Source organism: Cucurbita pepo, chromosome LG11, assembly GCF_002806865.2.
Source record: "Cucurbita pepo subsp. pepo cultivar mu-cu-16 chromosome LG11, ASM280686v2, whole genome shotgun sequence".
Taxonomy (NCBI): Eukaryota; Viridiplantae; Streptophyta; class Magnoliopsida; order Cucurbitales; family Cucurbitaceae; genus Cucurbita; species Cucurbita pepo.
In genome coordinates, this window is record NC_036648.1 from 8237017 (window position 1) to 8253121 (window position 16105).

At 35.1% G+C, this 16105-nt stretch overlaps 3 protein-coding genes across 4 annotated transcripts; all 3 read right to left on the reverse strand.

Annotated features, from left to right (window-relative positions):
- Positions 1-546: 546 nt before the first annotated feature.
- LOC111805376 (serine/threonine-protein kinase WNK1-like) lies at positions 547-1552 on the reverse strand. Its single transcript, XM_023690438.1, has one exon. It carries the CDS (start codon positions 1457-1459, stop codon positions 668-670), a length of 792 nt encoding a protein of 263 aa, XP_023546206.1. The 5' UTR covers positions 1460-1552; the 3' UTR covers positions 547-667.
- Positions 1553-1753: 201 nt separating this feature from the next.
- Positions 1754-7251, reverse strand: LOC111805375 (probable serine/threonine-protein kinase WNK9). Of its 2 annotated transcripts, none has more exons than XM_023690437.1 (8): positions 6895-7251; positions 6760-6797; positions 6464-6691; positions 6152-6372; positions 4290-4447; positions 3969-4194; positions 2804-3052; positions 1754-2734 (listed from the first exon to the last, which is right to left on the reverse strand). In XM_023690437.1, the coding sequence occupies exons 1-8, from the start codon at positions 6967-6969 to the stop codon at positions 1875-1877; spliced, it is 2055 nt and encodes a 684-aa protein (XP_023546205.1). In that variant the 5' UTR covers positions 6970-7251; the 3' UTR covers positions 1754-1874. The 2 variants fall into 2 exon arrangements, with proteins under 2 accessions (XP_023546205.1, XP_023546204.1); XM_023690436.1 differs by lacking the exon at positions 2804-3052 and adding an exon at positions 3460-3749 and having other exon boundaries at positions 1754-2444; positions 3819-4194.
- Positions 7252-12833: 5582 nt separating this feature from the next.
- On the reverse strand, positions 12834-14075 carry LOC111805798. The gene is made up of 2 exons (XM_023691031.1): positions 13352-14075; positions 12834-13272 (listed from the first exon to the last, which is right to left on the reverse strand). Exons 1-2 carry the CDS (start codon positions 13996-13998, stop codon positions 12900-12902), a joined length of 1020 nt encoding a protein of 339 aa, XP_023546799.1. The 5' UTR covers positions 13999-14075; the 3' UTR covers positions 12834-12899.
- Between the last annotated feature and the right edge of the window lie 2030 nt (positions 14076-16105).

The following is a 16105-nucleotide window of genomic DNA, read 5'->3' on the forward strand; positions in this document are numbered from 1 at the left end:
TAAAGTAGCTATACATACAAATCCATTTACGGATCTATATGCTTCGATTGGAACTGGAAGTTCGAGAACAGGCGACTGGTATACCACCATAATGAAACTGCCTTTTCTTTAGATTGGGTTGGGTTCATTATTTAATAAGTGTTGTACTCCCTCTACAAATGATGTGGGATCTCACAATCCAGCCATTCGAGGCCCAGTGTCCTCGTTGATGATACTATTTGTAACAGCTCAAACTTACAGCTAACAAATATTGTCCTTTTTGGGTTTTCACTCAAGATTTTTAAAGCGTATTTAGTAGGAAGAAGTTTCGAAGCTCTTATAAAGAATGTTATCTTCCCCTCTCCAACCGATGTGGGATCTCACAATCCACCCCGCCTTTGGAACCCAACGTCCTCGTTGGCATATTGCCCGATACCTAGCTCTGATATCATTTGTAAGAGCCCAAGCTCATTCTAGTAGATATTGTTCTCTTTAGGCTTTCCCTTAAAGTTTTTAAAACGTGTTTCGTTCTCCTCTCTAACCAGTGTAGAATCTCACAACTTGAGCTACAGAAACATGACGTGTGCGAACCCAGTCATGGTAAATGTAATTTATTTATTTACTTGTTTATTCGACTTGATTTAGGGCTAGGAATCCATAAAAGAATACAAGGATTGACCTTACATTGTTACATATTCACAGCATCAACTGGGAGAGAGATAGTTCTATGAAGTGAGCTTGGCAGCAATGAACCAGTGCAGGCATTTTTAGCAGTGACTACCTTCTCCACAATGGAGGCCGCCTCCATGGCCTTGCGATTTCGAGCTCTTTCCGAGTCTGTACCGCAACAGCTACTATTTGTATAAACATGGCTATCGGTACTACTTCGGTTCGTGTCTCGAGCATACCTATCATCTCTGAGCTTGCTTAATTCTATTTGGTACTTGGCCTTAATCCATCTCATTTCTTGTTGAACATCATCTAATGAAGGGGAATTCAATAGGCTCCGAAGCGAGCGTCTCGTGTTAAGAGCAGTTTTACGTTCGATTATCACTTCTTTCGTGTCCGTGACTGTAACTGATCGTTCTATTTTCTCGTAATCTTCATCCGAGTGGCTATGTCTTGAGCTCATTGAACTAAGTTCATGGCTTTCACGACGTCCCCACGTTTCGGGATAATTCAAGCAAACAGAAAGGCTCGACACATTTTCTGCAGCCTCTGCTGTATGATTCTCGGACTCGTCAGCTTGATACATTATCTCCTCAAAACGACCGTGAATCGAAGCATGTCGATGTCCACAGCATGGAGCTACCTCAGAGTTCTGAATTATGGCATTGTTGTAAGTAGCAGTAGCACAATTATGGCAATAGCTTTGCCTCGAACCCGACCTCCATTCAGGCACCAAGGAAGCGATTTCCCCGTCGATCATATCAGCAATTCTCGTTACGTCTTGATCTGTAATATCCAGCTCTGCAACCATTTCCCTCGTAACACTCAATGCTGTATCCGTCTCGACGTCGAACGGGAAATAAATGTTCCTGATACGCCCTGCAAACAAACCGGTTTAGATTCGACATTCGATCGCAACGAAACGAAAATAATGTATAACAGANCAACGTCCTCGTTGGCATATTGCCCGATACCTAGCTCTGATATCATTTGTAAGAGCCCAAGCTCATTCTAGTAGATATTGTTCTCTTTAGGCTTTCCCTTAAAGTTTTTAAAACGTGTTTCGTTCTCCTCTCTAACCAGTGTAGAATCTCACAACTTGAGCTACAGAAACATGACGTGTGCGAACCCAGTCATGGTAAATGTAATTTATTTATTTACTTGTTTATTCGACTTGATTTAGGGCTAGGAATCCATAAAAGAATACAAGGATTGACCTTACATTGTTACATATTCACAGCATCAACTGGGAGAGAGATAGTTCTATGAAGTGAGCTTGGCAGCAATGAACCAGTGCAGGCATTTTTAGCAGTGACTACCTTCTCCACAATGGAGGCCGCCTCCATGGCCTTGCGATTTCGAGCTCTTTCCGAGTCTGTACCGCAACAGCTACTATTTGTATAAACATGGCTATCGGTACTACTTCGGTTCGTGTCTCGAGCATACCTATCATCTCTGAGCTTGCTTAATTCTATTTGGTACTTGGCCTTAATCCATCTCATTTCTTGTTGAACATCATCTAATGAAGGGGAATTCAATAGGCTCCGAAGCGAGCGTCTCGTGTTAAGAGCAGTTTTACGTTCGATTATCACTTCTTTCGTGTCCGTGACTGTAACTGATCGTTCTATTTTCTCGTAATCTTCATCCGAGTGGCTATGTCTTGAGCTCATTGAACTAAGTTCATGGCTTTCACGACGTCCCCACGTTTCGGGATAATTCAAGCAAACAGAAAGGCTCGACACATTTTCTGCAGCCTCTGCTGTATGATTCTCGGACTCGTCAGCTTGATACATTATCTCCTCAAAACGACCGTGAATCGAAGCATGTCGATGTCCACAGCATGGAGCTACCTCAGAGTTCTGAATTATGGCATTGTTGTAAGTAGCAGTAGCACAATTATGGCAATAGCTTTGCCTCGAACCCGACCTCCATTCAGGCACCAAGGAAGCGATTTCCCCGTCGATCATATCAGCAATTCTCGTTACGTCTTGATCTGTAATATCCAGCTCTGCAACCATTTCCCTCGTAACACTCAATGCTGTATCCGTCTCGACGTCGAACGGGAAATAAATGTTCCTGATACGCCCTGCAAACAAACCGGTTTAGATTCGACATTCGATCGCAACGAAACGAAAATAATGTATAACAGATCTACCTTCTTTATCTGCAATTCTGAGTCTTAAGAAGATGCTACCACCTTCTCTCATCTTCCCTTTGATGCTGATATCAACATCATCAGAGTGTTCACCTTCACAATACTCAAAAAGTTCAATGCCATTGGTTTCAGTATCAATTGGATGATAACCTGACTCACTTGAAGCTTCAAAACTATAATCATATGGATATCCATTACAAAAAGAGCTGTCATAATCAACAGTTCTTAGATCATATTCGCCATTATCAACTTGAAGAAAAGCATCATTCAAAAGCTCCGATGCCGATAGCCTAAGCGAAACGGTTGCCAAACACTTATCGATGAACCGTCGCACTTCGGGATCCTTCACTTTGTACAAGGCATCTGGTTTTCTCCCCTAAAAATCTATAACACATTAATCTCGAGCACACGAACAGACATGAACAGACATGACGAGCAAACGTAACACACGCACAAAGAGAATCTTCTTACAGATATGACTTTCTTGTAGATCTGAGCGGGATGAGTGCATTCGCTGTATGGATACTCGAAAGTTATCATCTCCAGCATGCACATTCCAAATGAATAGATATCGACTAATTCGTTGTACGCCTCCGCGTACACTTCTGGAGCCATAAACTCGGGTGTCCCTATAAATTTAGANCTTGATACATTATCTCCTCAAAACGACCGTGAATCGAAGCATGTCGATGTCCACAGCATGGAGCTACCTCAGAGTTCTGAATTATGGCATTGTTGTAAGTAGCAGTAGCACAATTATGGCAATAGCTTTGCCTCGAACCCGACCTCCATTCAGGCACCAAGGAAGCGATTTCCCCGTCGATCATATCAGCAATTCTCGTTACGTCTTGATCTGTAATATCCAGCTCTGCAACCATTTCCCTCGTAACACTCAATGCTGTATCCGTCTCGACGTCGAACGGGAAATAAATGTTCCTGATACGCCCTGCAAACAAACCGGTTTAGATTCGACATTCGATCGCAACGAAACGAAAATAATGTATAACAGATCTACCTTCTTTATCTGCAATTCTGAGTCTTAAGAAGATGCTACCACCTTCTCTCATCTTCCCTTTGATGCTGATATCAACATCATCAGAGTGTTCACCTTCACAATACTCAAAAAGTTCAATGCCATTGGTTTCAGTATCAATTGGATGATAACCTGACTCACTTGAAGCTTCAAAACTATAATCATATGGATATCCATTACAAAAAGAGCTGTCATAATCAACAGTTCTTAGATCATATTCGCCATTATCAACTTGAAGAAAAGCATCATTCAAAAGCTCCGATGCCGATAGCCTAAGCGAAACGGTTGCCAAACACTTATCGATGAACCGTCGCACTTCGGGATCCTTCACTTTGTACAAGGCATCTGGTTTTCTCCCCTAAAAATCTATAACACATTAATCTCGAGCACACGAACAGACATGAACAGACATGACGAGCAAACGTAACACACGCACAAAGAGAATCTTCTTACAGATATGACTTTCTTGTAGATCTGAGCGGGATGAGTGCATTCGCTGTATGGATACTCGAAAGTTATCATCTCCAGCATGCACATTCCAAATGAATAGATATCGACTAATTCGTTGTACGCCTCCGCGTACACTTCTGGAGCCATAAACTCGGGTGTCCCTATAAATTTAGAACACTCAGACCTAACGACAATAAGAAAATCATCAATAGCTAGAGTTTGCATAATCTAGTATTGTAAAGTGTTTGAGTTTATGTACAAATCGATAAGATTCCTTCACTCTCTCGAGCTATACAAATCGAACCTGTAAGCCAAACAACCCCAGAAATGAATAGAGTTTCGAGGGAACTGGTAGAGACGGTTCGGGTTCATTAATGTCCATTGATTTAGACTCCTTCCCCTTCCTAACTACGAATAAGATCGAGAGGAGCCCGAACGCTCCACAATCTTAAGTTATACAAATCCAACCAGTAAGCAAAACAACCCCAGAAATGAATAGAGTTCCGAGGGAACTGGTAGAGACGTTTCGGGTTAGACTCCTTCCCCTTTCCTCACTACGAATAAGATCGAGAGGAGCCCGAACGCTCCACAATCTTAAGTTATACAAATCCAACCTATAAGCCAAACAACCCCCGAAATGAATAGAGTTTCAAGGGAACTGGTAGAGACGGCTCAGGTTCATTAATGTCCATTGATTTAGACTTCTTCTCCCTTCCTAACTACGAATAAGATCGAGAAAAGCCCGAATGCTCCATAATCATAAGTTATACAAATCGAACCTATAAGCCAAACAACCCCTAAAATGAAGAGAGTTTCAAGGGAAATGGTAGAGACGGTTCAGGTTCATTAATGTTCATCGATTTAGACTCCTTCCCCCTTCCTAACTACGAATAAGATCGAGACGAGCCTGAACGCTCCACAATCTTAAGTTATACAAATCCAACCTATAAGCCAAAAAAAACCCTGAAATGAATAGAGTTTCGAGGGAAATGGTAGAGACGGTTCGAGTTCATTAATGTAACTACGAATAAGATCGAGAGGAGCCCGAACGCTCCACAATCTTAAGTTATACAAATCCAACCTATAAGCCAAACAACCCCCGAAATGAATAGAGTTTCAAGGGAACTGGTAGAGACGGCTCAGGTTCATTAATGTCCATTGATTTAGACTTCTTCTCCCTTCCTAACTACGAATAAGATCGAGAAAAGCCCGAATGCTCCATAATCATAAGTTATACAAATCGAACCTATAAGCCAAACAACCCCTAAAATGAAGAGAGTTTCAAGGGAAATGGTAGAGACGGTTCAGGTTCATTAATGTTCATCGATTTAGACTCCTTCCCCCTTCCTAACTACGAATAAGATCGAGACGAGCCTGAACGCTCCACAATCTTAAGTTATACAAATCCAACCTATAAGCCAAAAAAAACCCTGAAATGAATAGAGTTTCGAGGGAAATGGTAGAGACGGTTCGAGTTCATTAATGTCCATTGATTTAGACTCCTTCCCCCTTCCTAACTACGAATATCAAGAGAAGCCCAAACACTCCACAATCTTAAGTTATACAAATCAAACCGGTAAGCCAAACAACCTCTGAAATGAATAGAGTTTCGAGGGAACTGATAGAGACAATTCGGGTTAGGTTCCTTCCCATTTCCAAACTACGAATAAGATCGAGACAAGCCCAAACGCTCCACAATCTTAAGCTATACAAATCCAACCAGTAAGCCAAACAACCCCTAAAATGAACAAAGTTTCGAGTGAAATGGTAGAGACGATTCCGCTCCGCGATCTTAAGCTATACAAATCCAACAAGTAAATCGAACAATCAACGAAACAAATGGAGCTAACAGTAAAAACGCATACCCACACAATGATCAGCATGAGATTTCCTGAGAATTGCAGCAAGTCCAAGATCACCAATCTTAACCTCCCCTTGATTCCCATTAACAAAAATATTATCACACTTGAGATCTCTATGGATCACAGGAGGCTCATGGCTATGCAAATAATGAAGCCCCCTCAAAATCTGCCTGCACCAATGCTTCACAGCTCTAATATCAACTCTCTTATGCTTCAACCTATACCTATAGAACAACCCAGAAAGCAAAATGAACAGAGAAGCACTAAATAGCCAAGAAACCACAGAGAATCATCCAAATTGTGAAGAACACTTACTGTCTAAGAGTACCAGAAGTGAACATTTCAGTAACAAAATTGATGTTTCTATTAGCAATATCAACCCAAGAAGTGTAGAATTTCATAATATTTCTGTGTTTCAATGTTTTCAAAAGATGAATCTCACAGTAAAGCCTTTCCAAATCTTCAGGACTTTGCAAGAAATCATAGAGTTTCACTTGATTCCAAGCGACCTCGATTCCTTCATATTCATCAAATGCTCTGTAACTACAAACAAAAAAAAACCCATTAAAATGCTTCAAAACCCACAAAATGCAAGAAAATCCAAACCCTACACTGTTTTCGAAGCTCCTTTCCCCAAAACATCATCGTACTGCAACAAACAACAAAACCCAAAAGCAAAATCAAAATCAAAATCAAAATCAAAATCAAAATCAAAACCCAAAAAATTAGGAAAATCAAAACCCTACTCTGCCATATCTGCCAGTGGGATCAACTTCAACAAAAACAGAGCAATCGGGCTCAAGATCTGAGAGACCATCCATTGCTTCTCCTCTCAAAACACTTGAACACTCAAGCTTTTGATTCTTCTTTAATATGTTCGAAACTCAAAAGGGTTGAGAGAAGGGGGATTTCCCATAACCCCTTTGAGAGGAACTAAGCGAAGAAGATGAAGATTGAAATAAGAATGAATTATTATAATGATTGTTGAATCGAGAGAAACCACGTTAATCCACAGGCAAGAACAGTGGCCAACCACCCCTTCCAAGAATGTGACAATTATACAGAGAGACAGACATTTAAGAAGAAAATGGAGACAAAATAACGTTTTTTTAGTTGGTGTCCATAATTTTATTTTGGTAACAATTTAGTTTCATGGTAGAGATTCAACGGTATTATAAATTAAAGTTCAAGGACTAAATCGTTATTTCACGAACGTTCAAGGGCTAAAAGTAATTTTTTTTATTATTAATAATAAACTTAATGAAACATGACCAAGGATTAAATTGAAAATATTAAATTACGAGGGACTAAATAAAAGAATTTACATGAAAAATTTTGACCTCCAAAATTCAAAAAAATGGAAGAGATTTTTTCTTTACCATACAAAGAAAATAAAGGATTTGTTTTTGTCTGTTTAATAATAATTATTATTGTTATTTTTTTTTTAATTTTACATTTATTTCTTTGAAGGTATCATGAGGTTGGAAAATTAGGTTTGAAATAAAATCATGAAAATGTCAACAAAAAATAAATTTTTATTTTTATTTTATTTTATGACCTTTATAATTTTCAGATTTATATGAAATAAGTATAAAATAAAATTGAAACTTTATTGTTACAAAAGATTGTTGGATTTAAATATGGTAAGGAATTGGTACTTTTTTTAAAAAAAATAATTATTAGTATTAGAATATTTTAAAAAATAATTATAATTTTAATTAGGTAGTGAAAGAATTAATCAAGTATCAATTATATATATATATATATATATATATTAGAAAATTTATTGAATTTTAAATAGGGACTAAATCGTTATAAATTTATAACTAGGTTCGAGTATTTTGGAAAAAAATGACGTGAAAAATAATGGAACTACTATCAAAGTTAGAATACAACGAGCGTGTAGAGGATCATAATGAACTTACTTGGGTTATAAACTTAGGGTTGTAAGGGGATCAACAGGTCGAGGTTGGCAATTGAACTGTTTGACCTAATTGCCTTCTTCCTCTAAATCCAATTGGGTTGTGGGTTGAGCTTGTAGGTCAAAACTACTGTTTGACTCGAATTTGGATTTGGGTCGAGCTCGTCTTGTCTCGACTTGACTAAAAACAATTTTTTTTTTCTTCGTAGAAACATTAAATAAGAACTATATTGATGTGAATGAAATATGAACACATTAATTTTATAAATTCCTTTCGATATCAATAGATTTTATAATTTAATATCTTATATATCTATCAAAATTGATATTTTCTATTGTCAAATCGGGACGAAAGCCTCTCGTTTTCAAACTCTTAATTTCTCTTTAATGGATGAAAATTGACTTAAGAAGTCCTACTTCGAGAAAGTAAGAAAGATTATGAACGTATCAATTTGACTTTTTTACTCCGGAAGACTTTGACTTTGTCTCTTATTCAAAATAAAACTATGGAAAAATTGTATTTATAATTGATTTTTTAACCATTTAAAAATTAATTCACTATTTACTAATTGATTATTCTAAAATTATTATTGATAATTGAATTTTCTTGCATTTTAATTAAGAAATTAATAATAATAATAATAATACCTTTAATTCTGTGGATGATTAAATCAAACATGAACTTAGAAATTTTTAATATTTATATTATTTGAAAATGAGTTTATTCAAATATAACACAGGAAAGGAAACTACATATATATATATATATATATTTATTTATTTATTTTAAATAGGAATACGTGTGGATTTAAGACTAAATTTAATTGTTTGTTATATAAATTTTTTTAACTCAAACAATTCTTAATAAATAATGAACTCAATCCAACTACAGAATTTTTAGGTTAGACATGTCGAGCCGTTAATGTCATTTATTTTTAAAATATTTAATTAAACTTAATTTTAATATATATTTTGAAAAGTTATATCCAAATAATTAAAAATTATTTTTAAGAGTAGTTTAAATGATAAAAAAAAAATAATTATAGAATAAAAAAATATGTATATATAATTGTATTATAAGCAAAAATATATATTTTAAAATTAATAATAAATTCGATCTGATGCTTGAATACATAATTCTTTGCTTTCAATCTTTCAACCAAATCAGAAAAAAAAATATATATATATATATATTTGAACTAAACTCAACCAAATAAGTTCACAAACTAACCCAAACTGTCTGGGTTGGATGGGATAATCGGGGTTTTGAACACCCCTTTAGACTATCAACATATAATGTCCGAGTACATCACCCAACATAAGATTGATCTAAACCAAACACGTTCAATTTTAGAGTTCTTATAATTAAATCATTAAAAATAGTGAGGTATTTTGTTAATATATACCGTAACTATTAATTTTTAAAAACATTTTTTTTAACGGTGGAAAACTCTAACCATTTTAAAACTTAGAAAATGTAGAAGGAAAAACTCAAAATAGACAATATGTGCTAGTGGTGTAGTACGTAACCATAATTTATTTTCTCACCATAATTACTCTAATTCACACGTAATCTCATTTTATTTATATACACATCTTTTACTCCGATATCATAATTTAAAACTTTGAAATATATACGCAATCATACATTTATTCAATATATATAATTGACGGGAACACAATGGTTAAGGATTCAAAGATTTTGAATGCAAAAATTCAAATTTCAACCATATAGTAAAAAAAAAAAAAAAAAAAAAAAAAAAAAAAAAAAAAAAATTTTTTTTTTTTTTTTTTTTTTTTTTTTCCTACAAATAATTTAAATTTCTTTTTAATGTTCCCTAGGAGCCAACAAATTCTCAACACTTGTTTGGATGCAGGTTTAGGGTACACTCAAGTAATCCTCATTTCGTACAATTCCCACTAAGAAAAACTATTATATCCTCAAGCCATTGAAGAATATTTAAAGGAAAAAAATGTTTAAATACTATTTGTGTTTTTTGCGATTTGATCCTCCATTTTTTAGCTTTCGTCAATTTTGTCCCTTTAGACGACTTTTGACTGCATCTTAGGAGAGGTACGGTGTCAGCTATCCACTACCCCTGAACCCTGTAGCTTAAGCAAGCTATCCTGTGACACATACGTGTAGATACAGTGAGGGTAAACATTGTGAGATGATTGTCTTGGGTGTTTCTTTGTTATCTATTTTTTTTTATCACAAATTTGACTCAAACCCTATTATACTCGTTAAATTTATTCAAATATAACTATAACTTTATATTAAAGGTGTTCTCGGGCTAAAATAGTAGTACATGGATTAAAATAAACATTTTTTTAAAAGTATTTTGATTAAAATATATAATACTTTAAAAACTAGTTAAACTTTTTTTTTTTTATAAAAAAAAACTATTCAGTAAAAAGACATTATTGCCCCTACATAAAGAGAGAGTTTAAGGGTATATGGGTCACTTTTGGTATAAATCTCCAAAATTATGTTTAGCTGCAATTTTATGGGAATAAAAAAATTAAATCTTAGAAGATAATATCCAAAATTAAATTAAGAATTTTTTTTACTACCATGAGATTAACTTGTCGTTAACCTAGGTAACTCGTGATTTGATTGATTTTTAAAATTTGAATTCATTCTTCAACCGGGACAAATCTTTAGTTCACTTCAACTTAACCACGTGAATTTTCTGATCTAAATTTGGACTTATAGGGTCTCGAGTAGAATAGGGTACTGTTACCGGGAACACGAAGAGAACTTTGGTTGGCATTTTGTATGCCAAAAATAAAAAGAGAGGGAAATAAAGGTAAGGTTTTATATAGGAATATTCATTGAAAAGCAAAAGGGAAAAAAAGGATTTTATTTTATTTTATTTAAAAAAAATAATAAATTAGAGATAAAATAGAAAAGATTTTGAAGATGGAAACATGTGTGGTGCTTGGGAGTTGGGGCACATTAATGCCTTTCTAATTTGTCCCAACTGGGGATCCAATGCCAACCAACCCTACAATTATTTATTTCTTTATCTTAAATATATTAATTTTCAAATCAATTTTTTTATTTAAAAAAAAAAAAAAAAAACAAGATAGATAAAGAAGTACATCATAGGAAATGTGAAATGTACTATGTTTATTCGGTTTTAATTATTTAATACAAATTTATTTACGTACCCTTGAAATATTCATAAAATCACAGTTCATCACTGACACATCAGTTACATACATAAAAAATTCTTTACTGTTTAGATTGGGTAATCCGAATTGGTTAGATTCTCGAGTCATTTGAATGCTCTAGAGAATTTTAAATATGTACAAAATTCTAATTTAAATTATAGTCTCGATCAAATCCTTAAAAACGAGGTAATGTTTACATAACAGTTGAACTCGAAAGGAACGAGTTGTCCACTCAGCCGTTTGAGAAATGGTTAGATATCTGCTTTAATAATGTCACAGTTGGTAACGGTTTAAGGAGTCTGAGAGACCTTTGGTGTTGAGCGATAAGTCCATATTTTCTATACGTTCAAGATAGCATAGCTTATGAAAAGGTTCGGTGAATTCCTCGAATTCTACGTACCTTTCACACACCATGTAGTTTAACAATAAACCGATATTCAGTATTATTTTTTTTCTCGAGGATTTAAATTAATTATTAAACAGAATTTGGAGAAAAATGAGAAGACCATAGAATAACATTAAATAGTAAATGATTTTTTTATATAAAAAAAATACGAATATAATGTTGGACTGGTCTCGATTGGGCCTTGGCCCAATTAACTTTTTTTGGGCCGAGTGAATTTTGGCTTAATGTTTTTATTGTTATTTCGAACAAAAGAAATTTATCAACAATTATTTTAGAATGATTAATATATTTCATAATTAACATTAAATAATACTTCAAATACATCTTACATGATTTTTTTTTTTTTTAATGTATTATAAAACTTTTAAATAAAATAATGAAATATTCCTTTAAATATACAAATCTACGGTCAAATATAAGTTGACTGATGAGTCATCGAGCCTTCTTAAATATTTTTCGTTTAAAAATTATTTCGCTGCATCAATCGGCTCACACAAAAGCTGTAATCTTTATCTACATCAATCAACTCGTACAAAGACTCCTAAATCAATTCTGAATTTAATCAATAATATACCTATTTTAATTTAAAATACAAATTGTCCCTTGAAATTAGTGAGTTTTTAAATATTCTCGTGACTATTGAGTGTTCATATGACCTGATAACAACCCGACCAATCAAATTACCTAAATCAAACCATAAAAGTTGGGTTGGATTGTGAATTCTATTCAGGTTGTTGGGGTTACCGACCCAAAAATATATATTTAGAATTATATATATGAATTAAATGTTTGTAAAATATAGGTATTTTGTGAATTAATATTTAAAAAAATTGTAACGAGATTAGTTGAGTTCAATATTAGTTGTTTAGTTAAAAAAAAATTAACAACCTAAACCACGAACCAATCGAACCAATAGAAAATTACAGTTGGGTTGGGTTGGTTAGGTTCATTATGGGTTGTTTGGGTTAAAAAAAATTAACAACCCGACTAGAATTTTAAAAAACGATTAAGCCCGACCCAACTTGATCCACGAACACTCCACAATGTAGGAAATCTAAACACAAAATTTAGATTAATTATTTACACGATAATGTAGAAAAAAAAAAACTATATATTACAAATCAAAGAAAGTAAAATTATCAAAAGAAAAATTAAAAAAGTAAAAATAAAAGGCATTTTTTTTTCCACACAGAAAAAAAAATATAAAAATAAAAAAGAAAAAAAGAAAAAAAGAAAGGTTATGTGTTTCAGTCCTTCCTCCAAGCGTATAACGACAGAGAGAATCCGCCATTGATTCCGCTCGACCTCGACGACGACGAACACGAGCTCCTCCCGCCGTCACTGCTACTCTCCTCCGCCCACTGCAACACACTCGAGCTTGAACCCGCCGGCGACAACGCCGGAAACGATGCAGCCGGCGTCGACCCATTCCCGGCCGCCGCCGCCGCCGCCGCCGACAAGCTCCGCTTCATCAACTTCCCCTCGGCTCCAATGTACTCCGGCCAAACCCCGCCTTCTCCGATTTGAAAAACAAAAACTCCGGGGCCGCTACCGCCTTCACTTTTGACCCAATTGAAGACATCCCAAAAGAAATCAACGGCGTTGCCGGCGATAAAAAACCTAATGTACAACAAATTAGCAAAATCAAGAAATCAATTAATGAAATCCGCCATTGAATTTGATTTCCACAATAACCCACCTCTCATTCCCTCTAAATTTCCACGCCAGCCGCTTCACGGCGAGCTTAACCTCCCCATCGATGGCAACTTTCAGAACACCGCCGCAGAGCTCCACCGCGATTTCCCTTAGCGACCCCAAGAATTCAGCCCTCGAAACATAGCGATTTCGCCGTTCAAACACATGTTCCCGACGGGACAAGAGCGTGGACTCCTCGGGCAGGACGACGGACTTAACCCGCCGGGAAAATTCGTCGGCCAGGTCGCCGAGGAAGAATTGGAGCTTCCCATTACAAGAAATGGCGAGGTAGAATGAAGAAATGGGTTGAGCAGAGTTGGGGGTGTATTTGGCTGTAGAGAAATCCCAATGGATTTTGAGCTTGTGGGAGTTATGGAGGGAGATGGATTTGGAGGTGGGAGAGAAGAGGGAGAAAGAGGAAGGGGAGAGAGAGAGAGAGGTGGAGAGAGAGGCGGAGAGAGAGGCGGAGGGAGAGGAGTGGAGAGACAGAGAGTGGGAGGAGAGAGAGAGAGACCATGTGAGGGTGAGGAGAGTGGGGGAATTGAAGAGATTGGTTTGGTAAATGCAGCTGATTATGGAGAGCGGCGGCGGAATTGGATCATTGGAGAGTGTGGAGGAGACGGCGGAGTGGCTGAAGCAAGATGGAAGCATTGCTTCAAAGCGGAGAGAGAGGCGGAGAGAGAGAATTTGAGCTCTCCCAATGGGTTTGGACAACTCTCTTTTTCCTATTAAAAGGGAGAGAGAGAGAGAGACATATGGAGACAATGGGAGTAAATGTTTTCTTTTAAACCGTTCATAAATTTGTTTGTTAATATTTTTTAAATTTATATATAATAAAAATAATTAATATATATATATATATTAAACATAATTATCGATTAACTTAATTATTTTTTTAAATTATTATTTTTTATTTGAATTTTAATTTATGGTTTGATAAATATATTATTTGAATTTTGCATTATAATGGAAAAAATAAGTGGGATTGAGNTTCTTTTAAACCGTTCATAAATTTGTTTGTTAATATTTTTTAAATTTATATATAATAAAAATAATTAATATATATATATATATTAAACATAATTATCGATTAACTTAATTATTTTTTTAAATTATTATTTTTTATTTGAATTTTAATTTATGGTTTGATAAATATATTATTTGAATTTTGCATTATAATGGAAAAAATAAGTGGGATTGAGTTGTATTTTGTTTGATTATAAATTATTAATCACATCACATGTCAATCAATCAAGAGTCTTAGTTTTATTTAATTTATTCTTTATTATTACTAAGTAATTTTGGTTAATTAATTACATATTTTCTTGCCTGAATTTCAATCTTAATAAATTTACCTTTTTTTTTCTTAATTCCTTTTCCTAAANAGTTGTATTTTGTTTTATTATAAATTATTAATCACATGACATGTCAATCAATCAAGAGTCTTAGTTTTATTTAATTTATTCTTTATTATTACTAAGTAATTTTGGTTAATTAATTACATATTTTCTTGCCTGAATTTCAATCTTAATAAATTTACCTTTTTTTTTCTTAATTCCTTTTCATAAATAAATAAATAAATGAACTAAATTTGATTTTAAATGAAATTGAAATAAATAATTTTCTTGCTAAAGAGTGTAAATAAAATATTGGGTATATGTTTCCGACTACATTTAGCAGATATTGTCTGCTTCGGCCCGTTACGTATTGTCATCAACCTCACGGTTTAAAACGTGTCTGTTACGGAGAGGTTTCTACAAGAAATGTTTTGTTCCTCTCTCTATCGCATGTGGGATCTCACAATCCAGCCATTTTGGAGGCCAATGATCTCACTGACACATTGTCCAATGTCAGACTATGATATCATTTTTAACAACCTAAGCCCACTGTTAGCAGATATTGTTCATTTTGGTATGTTACGTATGACCATCAGTTTCACAGTTTTAAAATGGGTTTGTTAGGGAAATGTTTCCACACCCATATAAGAAATGCTTCGTTCTCCTCCTAACAGATGAGGTCTTACAATTCACCTCCCTTACGGACCAACGTCCTTGCTAGCACATCATCCAATGTCTAGCTCTGATACCATTTGTAACAACCTAAGCTCACCGCTAGCAGATATTGTTCGCTTTGGTCCGTTACATATCTTCGTCGCCTTACAATTTTAAAAGGTTTCTAATAGGGAGAGGTTTCCACGTGGTTATATAAGAAATGTTCATTTCCCTCTCTAACAAATGTAGGATCTGACACCTATACCTTGGATGAACAAATTAAAGTTACACTAAAAACCCCGTTCATTAAGGATTTTGTCTATTTAGTCCTCGAAACCTTCANTTGCTAAAGAGTGTAAATAAAATATTGGGTATATGTTTCCGAGTACATTTAGCAGATATTGTCTGCTTCGACCCGTTACGTATTGTCATCAACCTCATGATTTAAAACGTGTCTGTTAGGGAGAGGTTTCCACAAGAAATGTTTTGTTCCTCTCTCTATCGCATGTGGGATCTCACAATCCAGCCATTTTGGAGGCCAATGATCTCACTGGCACGCTGCCCAATGTCAGACTATGATATCATTTTTAACAACCTAAGCCCACTGTTAGCAGATATTGTTCACTTTGGTCCATTACGTATCGTCATCAGTTTCACGGTTTTAAAATGCATTTGTTAGGGAAAGGTTTCCACACCCATATAAGAAGCTTTGTTCCCCTCCTAACACATGGGATCTCACAATCCACTTCCCTTGAGGTCCAATGTCG

Excerpts from the sequence above, each read along its gene's own strand:
- LOC111805376 (XM_023690438.1), bottom strand. The coding sequence starts at position 1,459 with ATGGTTGCAGAGCTGGATATTACAGATCAAGACGTAACGAGAATTGCT.
- LOC111805375 (XM_023690437.1), bottom strand. The coding sequence starts at position 6,969 with ATGGATGGTCTCTCAGATCTTGAGCCCGATTGCTCTGTTTTTGTTGAA. Across the intron at positions 6,692-6,759 it reads AAAGGAGCTTCGAAAACAGT|TTACAGAGCATTTGATGAAT; the intron begins GTAGGGTTTGGA and ends TTTTGTTTGTAG. Across the intron at positions 4,195-4,289 it reads TCTACAAGAAAGTCATATCT|GGGAGAAAACCAGATGCCTT; the intron begins GTAAGAAGATTC and ends ATAGATTTTTAG.
- LOC111805798 (XM_023691031.1), bottom strand. The coding sequence starts at position 13,998 with ATGCTTCCATCTTGCTTCAGCCACTCCGCCGTCTCCTCCACACTCTCC. Across the intron at positions 13,273-13,351 it reads AAATTTAGAGGGAATGAGAG|GTTTTTTATCGCCGGCAACG; the intron begins GTGGGTTATTGT and ends GTTGTACATTAG.